The sequence below is a fragment of the Ixodes scapularis genome, unplaced genomic scaffold (assembly GCF_016920785.2).
Source record: "Ixodes scapularis isolate PalLabHiFi unplaced genomic scaffold, ASM1692078v2 PGA_scaffold30__3_contigs__length_599333, whole genome shotgun sequence".
Classification (NCBI taxonomy): domain Eukaryota; kingdom Metazoa; phylum Arthropoda; class Arachnida; order Ixodida; family Ixodidae; genus Ixodes; species Ixodes scapularis.
This window is the reverse complement of record NW_024609858.1, coordinates 269,919-289,996: the sequence shown is the minus strand read 5'-3', so window position 1 is coordinate 289,996 and position 20,078 is coordinate 269,919. Positions and strand designations below refer to the sequence as shown.

The 20,078-nt window shown below is 45.8% G+C and overlaps 1 protein-coding gene across 1 annotated transcript; it reads right to left on the bottom strand.

Annotated features, from left to right (window-relative positions):
• Positions 1–2,586: 2,586 nt before the first annotated feature.
• LOC120837138 lies at positions 2,587–12,223 on the bottom strand. The gene is made up of 6 exons (XM_040206339.1): positions 12,154–12,223; positions 11,513–11,587; positions 8,226–8,306; positions 5,361–5,608; positions 4,462–4,624; positions 2,587–2,813 (listed from the first exon to the last, which is right to left on the bottom strand). The coding sequence occupies exons 1-6, from the start codon at positions 12,221–12,223 to the stop codon at positions 2,587–2,589; spliced, it is 864 nt and encodes a 287-aa protein (XP_040062273.1).
• Between the last annotated feature and the right edge of the window lie 7,855 nt (positions 12,224–20,078).

Below are 20,078 nucleotides of genomic sequence, written 5' to 3'. Positions count from 1 at the left end.
GAAGTAGGAGTCGGGCGTCAGGAGCGTCGTCTCACCGTCCCGCTAGCTCGTCATCCCATCGTCGCGCTTAATCCGTGAGTGAGTGTGAGTGAGTGTGTGTGTGTGTGTGTGTGTGTGTGTGTGTGTGTGTGTGTGTGTGTGTGCGCGCGCGCGCGTGCGCGTGTGTGTGTGTGTGGGGGGGGGGGGGGGGGGGGGGTTAGCTGGCACCGCGCGGTGTCCGGTGATCAAGGCGGTCTCCGGGGGCGACCGCGCCGTGTTGGTGGAGGCATGCTAGCTCGCTGAGACGCTGCTGGCGGGGCATCGGTTTGTGCCGTCCGCGAGACGCTTGTCCGTTATTTTATTTATCCTTGCATCAGGTTTTAGATTATGACGGTAACCTTGCATTGTTTGCCATACTTCGCAAAGTCGTAACAATTTTTCTGCAGGCGACTCCTAGAGCCGCTCGTCAAATTTTGCGGCACGCAATACAACTTCTTTTTTTTTTTTTTCGACACAACATTTTTTTTTGCGTTATAACCTAGCGGTATATCGAAACTTTCTGCTCGTAGCGCAATCACACCAATGCTGAAAAATTCCGCACGTACTGGCTAACCGTCATCATCGTAAGCTCGGCTCGTTTTTCCGAGTTCACATCTAACAAAACTAGGTTCCTTCTATGAAAATACGGTGTACCGTTAAATACCGGGCAAGCGCGCACTCAAACTTTGGAAATAATCGCAAAAAAATGGGGGATGGGTGCTTGTCCGGTCGTCAATTTTACATATAAATGTACTGTGCGTATTTCCTCAGATCTCACAAATTTGGTAATGGGTGCTTAATGTGGAATGGGCGGATGCGCGGTATTCTACGGTATGTCCAGGCAGTTAGCGGCATCCTATGCCTTGGTAAGCACAACCGCTACAACCGCGCGTTGTGAAGTCCACCACCGGCATGGCACAGGGCCCCGTCCTTACCTAGCGTGTTGTCTTATGCAAGGAATGTATACTTCGTTCGCCCCTAAGCTGAGACTAGAATCTCCGCCTTCAGTGCGAGCTCGCTGGCTTCTGCAGTGCTTTGGTTTTGCGTGCCTGCATGATCGCACTTGTGTTAGCAAGGGCAGAAAGCTTGCGTTGAAGGCGGAGCTTCTAGTCTCAGCTTAAAAATGAACGGAGTATAGTCGAAACGCCATTGCCATTGCTTGAAAAACTGGATGTAAATAAGCTATTTGCACGAAACCTCGGTATCACGAAACCATTGCAAGTAAAAAAGCTACAAAGCATGGTGTAAACAGACCTTTACGCGAAATGAGCACCGTTTTTCTCTTTTACTGCTACTTTTATTACTTGGCGTTACCGGAATGCGACGCCGTCGTGTTTCATTGTGGCCGTGCATGGGGACATAGCCATGGAGTTATAATATATGCTAAAGGTTGCGAAGACCTGACAGTGTGAAGTAACTTGAATGAACATCATGTCTGACCACGCCTTTTATTCTAGTGAGGAGGAGCACTGTTCATCGAAGAGAATGACGAAATAACGGTGGTGCCCGTCCCTCTGTTGTGGTTTGACGTGAGTATGAAACAACGGCGTGAGGCCAAGCAAAATGTTTGGGGCGGACATCTTGTCTCGTGTGCGAGCGTACCGAGCACCAGACCCTGACTGCCCAAGCAGCACAATTCCCTGGTTCAAGCTTGAGCCCGCTTGGGCAGCCGGGGAAAGTTTCCCCGGCCCAAGCACCATTTTGCTCCAAGGGGCAAGCTATCCCCAGCCTGGCTAGCCACCCTGGCAGTTCAGTGGGGGTTCCTTGTCTAGCCAAGCTTGGCTCTATGGCGTCTCTACAGCCAGGCCCAGGCTGGCAGTTCAGTGGTCAGCCAAGCTTGGCAAAACGGTCTGAACGCAGCCTGGGCCATGCTGGCAGTTCAGTGGTCAGTCAAGCTGGGCAAAACTGTGTAAATACGGACTGGGCCAGAGTGGCAGTTCAGCGGTCGGCCAAGCTTGGCCAAACGGAGTAAATACAACCTGGGCCACGATGGCATTTCAGCAGTCAGCCAAGCTTGGCAATACGGTGAAAATGTAGCTCGGGCCAGGGTGGCAGTTCAGTCGTCAGCCAATCTCAGCTGTACAGTAAAGCTCGGTCGATTTACCTGCACCGGTGCATAAAAGTGCAGGGTGGTGCTTTCAGTGGTATCTCAATACACACACCAGAAGCACTGCCCTACACTTTTCTGCACCAGTGCAAAAGGTGCAGGTAAATTGAACGAGCTTAGTATAAACACGGTCCATTGCCAAGGACCCATTTCACTTAGCTGTGAGCAAACCTTGCAACCATCCTGGGAGGCCCAATTTGTACCCTTTGATAAGCTTGCATTACATGAGTCTTTGCATCAAGAAATATGATAGTGGACAAAACCCATTTGCAATTACCTAGTTCAATTCGATTTTTCGCAATGTCCTCATGAGTTGCTAAATCGCAACAGAACAAAACAATTTAAAGTCTGCCATTTCAATTTTGCTACAAGTTTGTGGATGGAATGCACGAGAAAGAAGACTCAGAACAATGTTTTTTCTTTTATTTCTATATTTTCAATTTTCGTTTTTGTCCTTGACATCACGTCTGTGAGATGTCCAGGATGTCAGCGTTGACGTCAAAGTCGCCCTCTGGCAGGCTGCTGGGCAGGACAGTGACGAATTGGGCTGAGAGGATGGCCGCGTCTTGAATCTTCTTGGCCATCCTCTCAGCCCTGCCTCCCTCGCGATCCGGGGCCCCAGACAAGTAGTCGCCAATGGCACGCTCCACGTCGACCACGCTGCCTCCCACTCGGCTCCGGATTATAGCTGGAGAAAAAGAAAACAAAAAAACAGCAGAAGCGAATGTTATGCACGCCACAAAGCAAGTCACAAAATGCATTAGGGGCCTATAGAAACAGGGGGAAACTCTCGTGCAGTAATTTATTCCAAGTCGAGTTTAGGGCTGCCGAGAAAGAATTACCATATTTATTCTAAACAGGTTAACCATTTGCTGGAAACTGTTCTTTACCAGTAGGAGTTGATCTGTAATCATAACCAAACAAGGTCGACCTATAGACCAATGCACTGTTTTAAACAAGCCTGCATTTGGCCACATTAAATGTAGGCACTGTGCATGCGCGGAGATGAGCTTCCTGTGAGGTGAGGCGTTTGTGCACGCACCATTTTGACAACAGCGTCACTGCGGTGGCGTGGCATCAAAGCCATGTGTTCGTCTACAAAGGCCTGTTCACACATACATCACAGCACCAACTCAGTGAAAAGCACCGACTTTGCACATGACCAGTGGTGTCACAAGAGGGAAGGGTGGGGGAGGGGGGGGAGTGCACGAGACGAGTGGCTTGCATGCTTTCGCATTCACAACTCGCAAGTGGAAAAGGTGGGGGGGGGGGGGGGGCACCACCTTAGGTGCAGCGCTCGGGGGGGGGGGGTGTCATGGCGGGCCACGCAACCCTATAATGGCATCACTGCATATGACCCCACTTTTTCCTGCTCACACACAATTCAGAGCCAGCTTTAGGCATTGACAGCAGTGCTGAGTGTTATTTCAACACCAATATTAATCTGCTAACTAACCTAAGAATAAGCTAATGTATTCCCCGTTTGAGAGAACCCAGACGCTGCTCTCACCAGCCACTGCAAAGCAATGAAGCTTCATGCACGCGCACCATGGGCAGTGCATGATTATGAACTCTGAGCTCTATGTGAAATTAAATTTGTGCGACCAGGGGACCTAAGCCGCTGTGAATGACAGAAGAGAGCATGCGTGCTGGACAAAGAGATGAAGAGGCAAAATGAAAAAGAGGTGTAACAGTTGAAAAGGCAAACATAAGAAACAATTAAAACAGGTAACCCCATGAGAGTTCGACAGGACTGCAGTTCCCGACTGTAACAGCCGAAATAATTTTTAACTGGGAATGTATGAATGAGGCTCTACCGTATATACAAACAATACTTAAAATTGAAAGAATAAAATAAAATGTGGAGGACAAGCACAGGACAACCACATTCTTTCGTAATTGTCCTGTGTTTGTCCTTTGCGTGTTATTCTTTCAATCTTAAGTATAATTTTCAACTCAGTGCAATTTGTTTAGAGTCCCTGAAAGATTAAGTTTTTCATAATCCAGATTCCATAGCAATACCACTAACATGGTGCATTACTTGAAACATCAGCTCACCGCCTAAGATCACTAGCCAGAAGGGAAAAGCCTCGACTTGATTAGAAAATCAGGGGAAATGACTAACCATGATGATAAAGAAAGTGCTTGCTTTATAAACACTTATTCAGGAATTATATGAAAATACTCTTGCCACTTTACGCGCACGTTTACAAACCACAAATTTTGCTTAAAACTGATCCAGTAATTCTTCAGATTCTTGGCAGCTGACAAATTAAAAGAAAAAAGTTCCCATCATTTTTGATTAGCAATGAAGGTGTGGAATGAAAACACCTTACCAACGGCCACGGCACAGAGCTGCGTGCCCCTGAACGGCCGCTTGTTGCCCCTGCGGCCGCAGATGCTGAAGTGCATCTGCACCTGCTTCCGCAGGAGCCGCTCCAGGGTGCGCCGCACAGCCTCCGCGATAGTGTTGCCACCCAGGCCGGAGAGCTGCTCCTTCTACACGAATAAAAGAAAAAAATATTGCACTTTAAGAATCACAGTTCATTTAATATGAGTAAGATGAAAACTGACTATGGTATGGCATCCATCTCACCTAAGTGAAAAGGTAATGTGAAATTGCATTAACTCTGTTGACAGTATTTACTACACTATTATATAAAAGAGAGTACGGAAGATCTAATGAAAATAAACCCTGAAGAAGGGGAGCAAGGGAAAAAAAAGGACAAACACATATCTCGAAACACACCTAGCTGCATTTGGAGATTTGTGTTTGTCTTTTGTCGCCATACCTTTTCTCCAGAGTTACTACTGTTATTGTCCAGCTAGCTTCCACCTCTGCAATTATTGCATTATCATCATACTGAAGATCGATCCAGACTTTTACTGAAAGTAATTAATAGATCAGGTAATTGGCCCCTGCTGTTCTTGATGTTCTTGTTGCCTTCTTCCATTCATTTTATACTTTCCAGCGAGCACTGATTGCCCTTAATCATTCTATATGCCCCTGTTCTTGACTCAAAAGTATGTAGAGGTGTGAAAACAATAAGGCCATATCTTCAATCGTAATGCTGCCTTAATAAGTGGCTGTCTGTGACTAAATAGAGATAATGGTTAAGCTAACATTTTGGTAAAGTTTAGATACGAAGCAGTTGAACATATGCCGTCGCTCCATTTCTCAAACCGGTTGAGCCACAAGGCACTAACATATAGTGAAAAAAAGTTTGATATTCACCAGGACAGCCTGATCAGGGGGGTTGATGAGGCGCCTCTCTGCAGCCTCAAAATCTTCCATTGTCGCCAGCGGTAAAATAAAAACCGCTGGCGGCACTGGGGCATCAGGCGGGCAGTTCGCACGCTCAAGCTGAGCAATGCGCACTGCCAGCTGTTCCTGGTTTGCCAGGACCTGCGCCGTGTCCTGGCGGAGAAGGTGCACCTCGTGCCGCACATCCAGCACCACCTTCAGTAGCTCCGACTGGAAGGCTAAAATAGAGGCAAAGAAAATTCTTGTGGTCAGAGATCTACGAAGGAAACGTGCTGAAAACAACACTTCACCTAAGACGAAAAAGAAAAAAAACAATGATAAAAAAAATTATAGCTCAAAAAAATATTTCCAAGCCTTATGCAATTGATGGCAGCAAATGTAGGCCGTCCTGCCAGTGGATCTTTCATCGCACATATTGTTTACGTCCAAGCAATAAATTATATTTTGTTCCACCTTTCGAGAGACCAGAAACCTACAAATCATAGACGTGATTGTAGCTTCAAATTTAGCTACTTTAGAAATTCCAGCTCCAAATCTGTACCCGTTATCACCTCAAGGACCACAGTAAAAAAAAGTCCGGCTCCTAGCGGATCATTACTAATTTCCCCCTTTATGTAGAGAATTAAGATACATGCAGGCACATTTTACATCAAATATATATTATCTTATGGAGCCGTACACATTTCAAATGCCAAAAGCATTGCTGCCCCCTCTGACAACGAAATCGTATGAGAACTACTACTTGCAGCGTATGAGTAATGTGCAAAAGTTCATTTTTTTCTTAAGGTGAAAACGAGTATAGCTATATTTGAAAATGATATCCCCAAATTTAGCTACTCCCCCCCCCAACCACTCCCCTTGGCCAGTGACCATGGAAAGCAGGGTTTGGGGGGGAGGTGAGGTTTGAGGGCAGCACTGTTGAAGGCCTAGGGTGGCAAAATGTTAAGTTCACCTCTCGTCACAAGACTTTCGGAAGGGGCACAGCGTCACTGAAGGTGCGCAGCCTCATGATACGTTGTGGCACTGGACTGGTGATTATGGTTTATAGCATCTACTACTGTCTTGTGTAAGGTGAAATAGAGCATAGGAAACAGCCTCATCACTCCACTAGATTTCAACACAATAGGTAAGCTTCTTAAAACAAGCTAAACATTAGTCACTTTTCTTAATCAGGCACTAGTTTTTTTTTAGATATTTGAATAATAAAAATAAAACAGCTGTCACTGATAATAAAAATAAAACAGCTAGCTTGAACATGCAAATCAACCCAAGCTATAGGCACCAGGTTGCCCCACCTAGCCCAGAGTGGCGGAGGGGTTAAGGTCGCAGGTCTTTCTCCGCCACCACTACTGCCGGCTAAATGGTGCCACCTGCTGCCCTATGTGTGTGCTTACTTGCACAGTCACCGACATTTTTTACTGATGTAAGCGATTGCTGGCATCATGTGTACAAAGTCTGCTTTGGGGTCCCTCAAGGCACTGATACCGACGGACGTTGGGGTTCCTTAAGATACTGATATCAATGCCACTGATAAAGAGGTCGCAACCGTTGGACATATGGAAAACTATTTTATCTCAGAGTTGATGAAATGACATGTCGCAACTAGGATGCTTTCATGTACTATCGGGGAAAAATGAAATGCGAACAGAGGAGCGCGTGGCTCGCGGTACAGGCTGCGCCGCCTGGAAGTGAGCCTAGGAGCGAGGGTGCGTGGCCTACTCCGACGTGTTCACGCCCCTCCCTCTGTGCTCCTCAAGCTTCAGCAGTGCGCCTCTTAGTGCGCTGAAAGCTATCGCCGCTATCTTTGCTGGCTCAGCGCGAGCGGTGGAAAGAAGCTCGCCGCACTCGCCGAGCAGGCAAAGATAGCGGTGACGGCTTTCAGCGCACTGAGAGGCGCACTGCCGAAGCTGGGCGAGCGCCAATCGAGGGGCGTGAACACATCAAGTAGGCCACGCACCCTCGCCCCGAGGTTCACTTCCAGGCGGCGCAGCCTGTACCGCGAGCCACGCGCTCCTCTGTTCGCATTTCATTTTTCCCCGATAGTACACTTTGCTCAGGTTGGCAATACTTGCACTTTCATAACGATTTTGTTTATTTTTTGCTTCGGAGCATGAGAGGTCTTCAATTTGTGATTCTGGAGTATGATCGTTTGTATACGGAGTATTGCCATAACTGCAGACTTATGGCAAGGCCACGTCGAGGCATGTCCAACACTCCTGTTTTGGTGTAAGCACCGAGTGCCTGACTTGGGCCTCAAAACGTTTATTTAACAAGACCCCCACCGCTGCCACCTGTCGGTGCCACAGTGCAACTGCCATCATGACAAGCATCAATGTTCAAAAGGCAGAACTGGTCTCATACAAAGCTAGAAGTATGAACAGATAGGTTTCAAAGGTGCCCCTGCTGCACGAGGATTCATACAGCCAAGGCACATTTTCTAAAGCAAGAAGGCTTGCCATTCACGTTAAGGTTTCAAAGGTGCTTCTGCTGCACAAGGATTCATGCAGCCAAGGCCTATTTCTAAAGCAAGGGGACTTGCAATTCATGTTGAAGTGAGATTATGTAGATATCAGCAATGACCGGTTCATGTAAAGATGTCAAACATGTTGTTCTTAACAGGCAATCAAACATCTCATTCTTGAAATGTAAAACAGAGCATTACGAGTGATGGGCAGGTTTTGTTTTGGTGGTCGAACTATATCGAGAGTATGGGCATTTAATGCCATACTAAGGGCATTGGAAAAATGAAATGTACAGATGTGATTGTGCCAGTCTTCTAAACTTGGTCAGGTCAATATTAAGCAGTGATCGTAATGAAACATCTGGTATGCTTACGGGACATGGTAGCCTCAACCACCTGAGCTGCCTCAGCTGCCTCCAAATTCCGCCTCCTGGGGGCTTGCCGCTCTGCCAGGGCTGTGGTAAAGTATGTTTTAGTCTCAGATTAAGGTCTTTCAACTCGTCACACAAGTCATTCACACTTTTCAGCAACTACATATCAGCCATTTTGGCACAGCCAGTGTCCATCTCTGCCCAACATCTCAAGGGCAGTCAATGTCAAGAAATCTGACAGATACGCTTCAAATGCACACCTTTTTGGGAGGCAAAGTATGTTTGTCAGCTCCACTTCCAAAATGAGCATAAGGTGTCCAAAGCTTAAGCTTGGTGACTTCTTTTATAAACGGTTTTCGAGGCAAGCAAAAAATTTTATGAATGACCGGAGGCAGCAGATTGGAGGCGAGAGCAAATTTTCTGCAGTCTGCCAAAAAAATGTGCATGTGAAACGTGTCATCACAAATGCCGGTATAGACAGCCTTTTTTAAAGGGATGCTGAAATGAAAATTAAAATATACTTCCCACGTTAAGAAAGAAGTTAAATGTAATCACTGAAGTCAGCTAATGACAATCACACGTTAGTATTTTTAACAGATGGTTATATTTTTCGTTCCAAACAGCCAATTCCATCGAGAGCAGCTGTCGGAGAGCACTATGCTTCTTGAGAAAACCAGCACCTACAGCGCGCTCGTGATGTAAGGTTTAACTTCGCGGGCAAGGCTACAAGGAGGCTGGTGTGGTTGTGAACTGTGCCACTTGGTAGTGTCAACATGTTACAATCTGGCGGTTCAAGAGGCCCGCTTCCCGCAGAAGTTGAATAGGCACGGGAGAGAAGGGAAGTTCGGTTCCGCCAAGGGAGAGATGGGGAGTTCAGTTCCGCCAAGTTTAACAGTCTATGCACGCTCAGAGCTTAGCACAATACCTCTAGGGAGTGGCACTGCTCTTATGTGAAGTTTTACTTAACGTTCGGAAGCATCCACCAGGTGTAATCTGGTAATAAATTTTTTTTTTTTTTTTTCGTTTTAAAAAGTTTTTTGGCGTCAATTGAAACTAAAAATTGGCATCTTTGTGGTGTGGCCAAAATGTGCTTGGTATTTAAACCATAAAATAGACTAGGCATTTTGCTGCAGTACCCCTTTAAAGGGATGCTGAACCGAAATTTTGATTACACAAAACACGCGGTAAAAGTGTGCAATGGGATGCTACAAACACCAAAACACCACTCATACAGCGATATCTTGAACGGATGACCAAATTTTTCAAGAAAAGGAGGCGCATTTGAAAGAGATGATGTCGCCATGTTTCTCCGAGAAGGAGAGGGAACGGCCTCGCGTCTTCTCTGCCTCACAGCCTTGAGGGAGCGAAGCGGAGAGAGGAGGAAACTCGGTATAGTGATGTCACGCGCCTCGTCGGCCTAGTTCAATCTGGACCTCTTTTTCCAAAAATGCGGCTATCCATTCGAGATATCGCCTTACGAGTAGTGGTGTAGGGATTGTAGCGTCCCGCCTACATTTCCTGCATTGTTTTTTCTGAAATCCAAATTTCGGTTCACCATCCCTTTAAACTAATAACACTGGCTGTATCAGACGGTGGACAAGGGGAAACATCTCAGCTGTCTCATTTATGCTCATCAAATCATTAATTCCAACAGTTACAATTGTTACAAGAACCTTACATGCAGAGTGAAAGAGGTATAGCAGCTCAAGAGTGAAGCCACTGATCTCTGACAATTTGCTGGATCGCGCATCCCCGCTTGGTTGCTGTAGCACAAATGCGGCCACCGCACAGTCACCTTGCCACAAAAAATCTACCTTTCAGAGCGCAGCTAGGATGGGCGGCAGCGTGCTGAAGACACGTTTTCTGCTTACTTATTGTCATTTGTCGTAGAGGTTGTTTAAAACCTGGCGTAAATGGTGACCTTCGTTGGCCTTCGAGAACATGAGCAAATTTGTACAAAAGTCCAGCACCAGAGGAGAAAAGCACAACTCCTTGAAAGCAAGTCTAGCCGGTCTAGCGGCATGATAGAAATTTCCTTGGTATGCCAAACTGCTGCATCTCTGTGCCTTCACACACGTGGATAGCGATCAAGAATCGACGCCGTGTTGATGTGTTTTGCATGTGCAACGTGCGTGAAAATCTATGTGCCTCTGGAGCAGCGTTTTACTTTACTGTGGTGACTGTAGTGTCGAGACCGGTTATAACAAAATAGCGGCTACATCAAAGCAATCTCGATTTCCCATTCCCTTTCACACTTCGTTAACCAAAGTCAGTTATAACGAAATAGCGGATACAGCGAAGTGATTTTCGATTCCCGTTGACTTCGTTATAACCGGTCTCGGCGGCATTGTAAATTGCGGCGTTCGTGGTCCAGATAAGTCTGATGCAGTGGCGACGGACGAGGGGGGGCGGCAGCGGTGGTTGAAGGGAGGCTTTCTTGTGGGCACTTACCGAGGTGGTGGAATTCATGAGTAATCGCATGAGGTTACGATAGAGCAGTTTGCAGTAAGTATATATGCAATTATTTTTATAAACAAAATAAAGTGTGCTATTTGAGGCATTCAGCAGTTCCAATGAACGCAACACTTTATGCTTGTTATATAATGAAGCACATAAAAAAATTTTCCGGGTTAGACTCTTTACTGACCCATGAAAATTACAGTATGAATGTTACTGGATCTTATGATTAGGCCTGCGCTGTGCTCTATAAACCGCCTTGCCTGGCGGTGAAGTCTGATCTTTGAGTAGCACCAAGCTGTTAGCTTGACCGGTATCCAAGGATGCGAAGGCACAGAGATGCAGCACTTCGGCGTGCCAAGGAAGCTTTGATCACGTTGCGACACCGACAAGACTTGCACTTGGCGAGTTGTGCCTTTTTCCTGCAGTGCTGTACTTTCGTAAAACTTTCCACGCGTTCTTAAAGGTAATTGTCAACGGTTACACCAGGTTTTCAAAAAATTCTCCGGCAAATGATAACGAACGAGCAGAAACATATCTTCAGCACGCTACCGCCCAGCCTCGCTGCGCTCCAAAAGGTTGATTACCTGTGGCACGATGGCCAACCGGTGGCCGCATTCGAATAGCGGGGAAGCGCAATCCAGCAATTATCGTAGAGATCAGTGAGCGAAGCGGATTAATGCTAACCACAGTTTGTTGAACATTTAAAAAATAGCTGATAACCTTGTATGTGATATCTCTAGAAATACAAACAAGCGGGTTAAATATACAACTTTCCTATGTCAGTCTAGATTATCTGTGAATCATTGGAAAGAGCCGACTGTGAAACTTACGAGATGTAGGAGCCCGACTTTCTTTGGACCACCCCTTACTGGATAAAGGGTCTGGGGCCCTGCGCTTGGGAGGGGCTGGAGAAAAGTATCACAATTTACTTTCCACATGGGCAATTATGGCTTGGCCAGAGTGCCCCTTTTCTTTCTAAAATCTTAGACAACTTTTATCTACTCGTTTAGAATGCAATGCATGCAAAAGGCATGAACCCCCCCCCCCTTTTTTTTCTTGCTGCCATACTGCCAAAATGGAACATCAGAAAGGTTTAGGCGTGATTTTAAAACAAACTCTCTTTAATTTCATAAATTATTGTTTGCTTATATTCACATAAAAGAGGAATTTTGTATCCACGAGCATCTTTCAAATAACAAAATCTTAAAATCCCAATTCAAATTAACTGTTTTCTAAAGTCAAATGGAGGAATCACTTTTTACAGTTCTAGATAGGTTTGAACCTTCATGAATAACGTGTAGATTCTCATGTGTAAAACATGTGGAAATAAAGCAAGGACACTTACCCCTTGCACAGGCACCTCCCAGGCCAGTAGCTGCAAAATCAATGTCAAGTGTAAATACATTGTCAGTGTCTCTCGCAAGGTAAAAAAAAGATGAAATATATTTTTCTTTACTGTAGGCTAACTCACGTGGAATGGGCACTGAGAGACGCACAGGAGCGTCCGCCGTGTTGTCTCTCCCAGTGGCTAGAACAGACATATTATCAGAATAAAATTAGGTTAAACAAAGAACCATTTCTTCTGCTGAAAATGTTAAATTGCTATGATCAACATACCTCCATCATCGGGCTCCCCGACATCTGTGCTTTCCAAGCACGAGTTCTCCAGCCCCTCGGTGGCCTTCCTTTTGGCCTTCTTGTATGTTTCTTTAAGAGAAAGCAAATTGATACAGACCCACTAATTATTTAGCTCGTGCAAAACCTGGTTTACAATACTGCAATGCCAACCCATAACAGAGCAAAAAATCACTAAAACCAATTTACAATTTTCTAGATATGGTTCCTTTCACAGCTTACAATACCAAAAGGATATATTATTGTAGTGTTCTGCCGGGAAACCGGCATTTGGGGGCAATGCCTGATAGCAGCACTCTTTCAAGATCAGCATTTGTAAAGGCTTCAAATACTTTTTTTTTTATGTACAGCACAGTGTGGTGTCTGCTGCTAGCATGAGAAGCGCACTGTTGCTTGCATCATTCTGAAATTTAATGCAAAGGCCCCATATGCAGTCATGGTCAGAAGAAATGCAAAACATCTGCAGCTGCACAATCAGTTGTCGCGATTCCACAAACATCTACACAGAGCAAAATTAACTTTGGCTCAAAAAGCAGCAATGCCGAGAGAATAAACACCCATGACTGAAGCACTTAGTAGTGTATTGGGGTTTATGTGTTGAGAAAATGACTGAGAGAATAAGACGAGAGCTCACAGGGACGTCGGAACACCGAACTCTGGTTGGAATGATTAGTGGTAGAAATAAAGCTAGCTGTTTTTATCTCCACTGCACTCATCAAACGTGTTTGAATTTGAAAGCCCAATGCCGGACGCTGGCATTCCCATTCTGATGTGTTCGACGAGTGCAGTTGAGACAAAGATAGCTAGCTTTAGACCTACGCATCAATCATTCCAACCAGAGTTCAGCGTTTTGACATCCCCATCCAACCTCGTCTTCTCCTCTCACTCAGGTTTTCGCCGCATAAGGTGACACTTTCATTTGTAGGGCGAGTGCAACTTTGAAATGGCGTGCACTAGGAGCAGCCGAAGCAACTTTAGCTGCTGCTTGCGAGCTTCAAATCTGTCCATTGTATGTAAAGCCCCATTCACGCACTTGCATTTGACTACGAATGAATGAGACACGATCAGCTTTTAGCCTCTTGCGACTGCCTACGACCGGCTGCCATTGCTAGACTGCTGGTCATAGGCCTTCGCAAGAAGCTTAAAAAATCAGTCTTGTCTCAGTCGGTCCTAGTCAAATGCATCTGTGTGTTAACGGGTTTTCATAAGACCTATAAGGCGGAACATGTAAATGTGTGTCACTCAATACAGACATGGCAACCTAGCAAGTGCTACGCTCCCTTTCGTGCGTGTGCAGTGCAAGACTACGGCTTTTTGAAGAACAGAGATACTCCAGGCTCACGCTCGTTTCCTACACTGGCTGCTGACAGTGCTATGGCAACTGTGAGGGAAAACGTGCACGTAAAAGCTCTGCTCTATTGCCACATGATACATATTTTTGACTATGAAATTTCAATTGCAATCATACTCCCAGAGAGCTCGCATTTCATTACCAGTCAAGTTTCTGATGCTGCTGTCAGGTTCGATGGGCTAGCTCAACACCATCTAAAATAATCAAAGCACCTGCACTAGCATTTCGCAGTCATCACAGTGAGATCGAGCACTGAAACAGATCAAGTGCTGCATCTTTCATGTCATTGTGATAATGCTCCGAGCTACTCTTTCCTTTCTGTTATCACAAGTCATATGATTTGTTTCATCTGTCTATATTTATGGTAGCACCAATAAATGGGGGATTCTTGGTCACTCCCGAATGGCTCTCTGGTTGTCTGACCTGTCTGAGACGTCATCTTTGATCGTGTCTGCGGGTTTGTCGGGCTGTGAAGGCTCTGGTGCTGGACGAGGATTCCAGTCTACGTCCGGCAGTAAGACCAGGGACGTAGTCCCTGGTCTTACTGCCGGACGTAGACTGGAATCAGCAGTCATATGATCAATTAGTGAAAATTACTCAAAGCAGTCATATGATCAATTAGTGAAAAGACGGTGAGAGAGCACGTGAGCTGGTGGTAGCTAATCATGTCGTATTGCACCTGAGACTGCGGTGGAAGAAATCGGAAGAACTTTCAGTAGAAGGAACGTTCTCTGTGTCTGTTTGAGACGTTCTCTCTGATTGAGACGTTCTCTGTGTCTGTTCCTTCTACTGAAAGTTCTTCCGATTTCTTCCACCGCAGTCTCAGGTGCAATACGACATGATATGATCAATACAAGCTTGCCGTCGTCTGTCAACAAACCATTGGAATGCTACGTTTTTGGCGTCGATGTGTGTCCCCATGCTCTATTCTATGTTGCAATTTTTGCTTCTATATCCTCCTGGCAGAGTCAGACTACTTTAGCAGCCTAAGCAAAATTAACTAGGCTTGTTTCACTGCATGTGGCGATTCATTCCGCGTAGACGCCGCAGAATGGACGCTAAAGCCTGATTCGCAGGATGAGATTCTGCTTGCTATTTTCAGTCATTATGTCGCTCCAGCTGCAAAAGCATGAACTGTAGCGGAGATGGTTGACGTTGATACGAAAAATTGCAAGCAGAATCAGTCCAAGTGAATGAGACATAACAAGTCGGTGATGGCAACTAGTAACAATTATCAACATCTTGTATCTACTGTTTACACTGAGCCTGCTTACCTTGACCAACCTTCAAAATTAAAGGTCTTTTGAAGGCCTGCGCTTACTCCATATTGCAATTACCAGGTCAATGTTTTCGCTACGGGCCGCTGTCGTTTGAACGAGCAGGAACGTTTGGAAGAGCAGACAACGGTTTGAACGATCAGGCAGCCGTCCGAACTTGAAGACACACTAAACATAGTCCGCGGGTGGTCCAAACAACTTGGCCGTTTTTTTCACATTCATGTTGGAACAAAACAAATGAATTCGATGGCCATAAGTATCCGCGAATTCAACTCAAAGTGCTTTCTGTACAAGCAATCGTGGTCCAATGCCATCTGGTTTTCCTTTTCACTAGCCCTGTCCATGTTTTTGGATGAACCAAGCAGGCAGAAAACTCATGAATATTGATCTTCAAACCTTTCGCAACTGTTTTGGTACAGCCTCAGTTGCTGCATTTTGACGAGAAGGCAAGTTTTTGCCTGGTTTCTTCTAAAACAACACAGGCATGCACGCCTTGCATGGTGACTTCCACCCACAGCCCCAGACCGGAAGTGTGCCTGACGCACCACCACCGCACCATGACATAACAGAGCTGAATTTGTGTATATATATAGACAAAGTTTTCGGGATCGAATTGGGTAAATACTAGATAAACCTTTGTCTTATTAATGTGGCCAGCTTACATTATGGACAATCTTAGGAAGGAACGGAGGTGTCCATATTAACGAGGCATCCCTGTATGTGCAAACTACACTCTCAGTCCAAATCTAAACATTGTTTACCTTTAGATATACTACATGATCATATCAATGACTAATGCCCCTAGGTATGTGCAAAGATTTCACAACTTGAAGCCACGAGGATATCATACAAACACCACTTACTGCAATAGGAGAACACCCGCACAGGGTGGAGGGGCCACTCCTCTTCATTCCCAGGTGGGGCCTGAGACTGGGCCAGTTTTATCACTGATGCCGGTGGAACGTTTTTTGGCCAAGAACACATCGTCTTGTCAGCATCGAGCCAGGCCGTCGGAACAGCGGCCACGCTGTCATCCCCGACAAACTCAACCGCACAAAAAGGGCGGTTTTCCTTTCTGTAATGAATATAACATTTTCGTTACTGCAAGGCAAAGCCACAGCTGATTAGCAGTGGGTAATAATTCAAGATTAGGGCCGTGCTGCTGAGAAAGGGAGGATGGGCCTAAGAGGACACGGAATAAGTTGATGAGGGCTCACTCGCGTGGAACTGAAGATGGACGGTTTCTGCGGCCCAGCAGACCCGCCAATAATGAAAGACGTCCGACTCCGTCAAAGGTTTGAGCATGACTGACCTATGATCACGGGCAAGCGCTCGCAATGCACGGGCTCAAGTGCAAGCCCGTGTAAGTGGCACACCGAGTTCGTGGTGTGCCGCACTATTTATTTTTAAATACTGCACAATGTACCTTGGGTTTAACAAAGCGACTAAGAATGAGATAGAGTTCCTGAGGGCCGGCAATCAGAGCATTTTATTGGGGAAAAAAAATGAGAGAAAAATCAGATTTCTTTTCTTACCTATGCCTGTTAAATGAAATGTCACAAATGTTTTTGTTTTTTTCCTAAATTCACACAAAAAGGTGTGCATACTGACCCAAAAAAAGAGAAGAGTTTCATATTTTTGTTGTAACTTACGATTAAATTAAGTTTGCTATTTGATATTAAAAAAAATGCATTAATTTACTGATCTCTATGACAATTGTTAGATCACGTTTCTCCACTCCGCGAATGCAGCCACCAGACGGCCATCATGTACCAACGGGATGTTGACCAGTTAAAGCGTTTTAAAGGGATACTTCAACGAAATTTGAAATATACCCGTCGTGTTCACAAATAGGCTGAATATGATCCACAATATCCGTAAATGACAATAAAACGTCTGTATTTTGAGCCTGATGGCTGTGTTTTTCGTTATAAACGGCCCACTCTGGCAAGTGCTCGGAGAGCAGCCAGCGGAGAGCACATGGCCTCCGCCGCAATCGTGACGTAGTTTGTCTCGAGATGAGCAAAGCTGCGTCAAGGCTGACATCGAGAAGATGTCCTAGACGTTCCAGCCACGGAGGCGGCTGCTTTTATACGAATTTTGAGTGACGGGTTAATCTTCTATAATCTTGTAGAGGAACAATAGCGGCATTTTGGGACACACAAAATATATTCTCGGGGAGGCGTTAGCAGCAGCCACCGGGTGCTCTTTGCTAATCGTTTAACTCGTTTTCAAATTCCTTTTGTGTCTTTTTCAACAAGAGATTGGTGCGTCTGATGTGATACTGCTCCCTTGAACACGAATAGACCAAGAAATAAGCGCCGAAATTTCGTTGTAGTATCCCTTTAAGAGGCTGGGCGGCAGTGTGCTAAAAGACACGTTTTCGACTTAATAGCAATCATTCGCTGAATTTTTTTTTTTTTCCTTGTGTACTTGGTTATAGGTGCCTTTGAGAACACATAGAAATCTTTATGAAAACATAGCACGGCATAAAAAAGTCACAACTCATTGAATGCATGTCTTGCGGCGGGATCAAAGAACATGCCTTGGAATGCTGAAGTGCTGCATCTCCACCCTTGCACACTTGGGCATACTGAACAAGCATTGAAATCGTGTAGATGATGCTGAAGGTCTGTCGTGTATGAAGATTTATGTGCCTCTGAAGCAGCGTTTTACTTTACTCTGAAGACTGTATTTGTAACTTGCAGCACTCGTGGGCCAGCAATTAGTTGATTTTGTGCCGACAGAACACAGCGGCGGAGAAGATCGTTCTTTTCCTCCGGGACATTTCTAGCAACCAAATCTGTGGAAGGGAATAGAAATTTATCTTTCTCGATTCCCCCATCTCCCACTTCCGACACCCCTGATAGCATAGCTCAAAAGCGTCAATGTGATTTGTAACCCATACATAACTGTGCTGCTCTGTTTTCAGGTGACATGAGTAATTCGGATCCATACGAGTACATTTTAAACACTGCCGATAGCGCATGATAGCAACCACTCATAGTGCAACCAAACAGAACTGCTGGACTATCCAGAGATCTGCGAGTGATATGTATGCGGCAAAGACATGTAAAAAGCGACACACCTTCAAAACCTTCCCGAATGGTTAACACATTCACACGACGTCTACTTTTTATCAGTGTCCAAGCGTGCGAAGGCAAGGACGCAGCATTTCGGCGTGCCAAGGCATGTCCTCTGATCATGTCATGAGACTTGCATTTGACGAGTTCTGCCTTTTTCCTGCAATGCTGCACTTTCGTAAAACTGTCCACATGCTCTTGAAGATAACATAGTAACCACAGGGTTTTAGAAAATTTTTTGTCGAATGATGGCAAACAAGAATGTGTTTTCCAGCACGGATGCCATCTAGCCTAATGCTCAAAAGGCTGACTTCCTGTGGGCACAAGATGGCAAATACAAAGCTTTCGGTGGCCGCACTCATGCTGCAGCGACCAAGCATTGTCTACTGGTGATAAGTGTACTGATCAGCACTGATCAGAGCACCAAGCACTGAACAGTGCGACCAAGTAGGGCATTACAGAGTCACATCTTCGCGCTAACTTACCACTTCGGAGCATGCAAAACTTATTCTTAATATTTATTTAGGCTGACAACTGTACGGATACTACCCATTCAGCCCGCTTCAGACGGGGCAACTTTTCAAGCACTTTCGGGGTTGCTGGCGGGTTGTTTCATAGCTTTCCCTAGATCGACACGAATTGCTGAAATCGGGTTCGGCCCCTGTAACGAGTGGGCTAAAGCGCACACCCAGCTCGACGCGCGTGGAGCGAAAGCTCACGCTGCAGAATCCAGGGATCCTGGGTTCGAGCCCCACCCCTGCCCATTTCGATTTCGATGAGCATCGTACCAGCGTGCGGTCGTGTATCACTACTGCGTGGTGCACGTTAAAGACCCCACGCTAGCGGTGTACAGCACTGGCTAAATTGCTCATCTACAGCAAGTGACTTGTCGCAACTTTAAATTGCTGACCAACTACAGGCTGTATTCACCAATGTTTGTTTGCAAACAAGCTCGCTGCCGCCCACTATCGGCGGACCCCTGCGCGCTTCCGGTTTTCCTCTTGCCACACATCCTTTTGTTATTTGTACTACGTTCTACAAAGCGCGTAGGTTCTTACAAACCTATTACAGGTACCTCTCCGAAGGAAAATCTTATTTTCCGATCGCTGTGTGTTACTGAAGAAATAAATACACTACAGGAAGTCTACTGGGGCACCAAATACTGTGGCGCCCTCGTGGTACTAACTCCCACCGAATGCGGTGAATAAATATCCCCGTAACCCAATTTGTTTTTTTTTTTTTATGATAACTGAAGACTTGGTTCTGGTTTGAAATTAATCGCTTTTGGAAATGAACTGTTTCAGAAAGATGAGTTTGTATTTTTAACGCAATTTAAAGATATAAAAACATGTTTTTAGCATGTAACTGTGCGTCTAAATAGTGCAAGGAAAATAAAATTTCCTGATGATGATGGCAAGTCGTAGCAATTCGGCTGCTGCGTGCGAATGCGGGAGGTCCGTGCTGCTGGTGTTGCGACGTAAAGTTGCTGGGCGAAATTGCACGCGCACTGGGCGAAATAGCACGCGCACTTGATGTCATTGAGTGCGCGTGCAATTGTACTGCATCTTTATACAACCGCGTTCGCAACCGCTTTGCGAACGCGGATCCGCTTTCAGTGTGAATGAGCGGTGAAGCGGGCCTTAAGGGCGGTTCAGACACTTGCGTTTGAGTGCGTTTGACTGCGTTGCGTCGAGAACGGAAAGCGAGTCACCGGCACATCTGTGCTTCGTATGAAGCGTGGATTCCAATTCAAGGAATCATCTTAGCACGCGATATAAGCAGCAGGGATGTCCTGGTTTCTCGCTGCCGCAACGCAGTCAAACGCAGTCAAACGCAACTGTCTGAACCAGGCTTTAGGGTGTTTTGGTAGACCGTACGCTTTCAGGTAGCGTGCCCAGAGATAGCGTGCCCAACCCATGCTTCAAAATGACGGCACGAGCTCCCCCTAGCAAAGCGGAGCTCGAGCGTACGGTACTTCACGAGTAATAGCGGGATAACTGAGCGCGCGAGCTTCTCAACGAGCGTCGCTCGAGCAGCAACATCGTTGTGC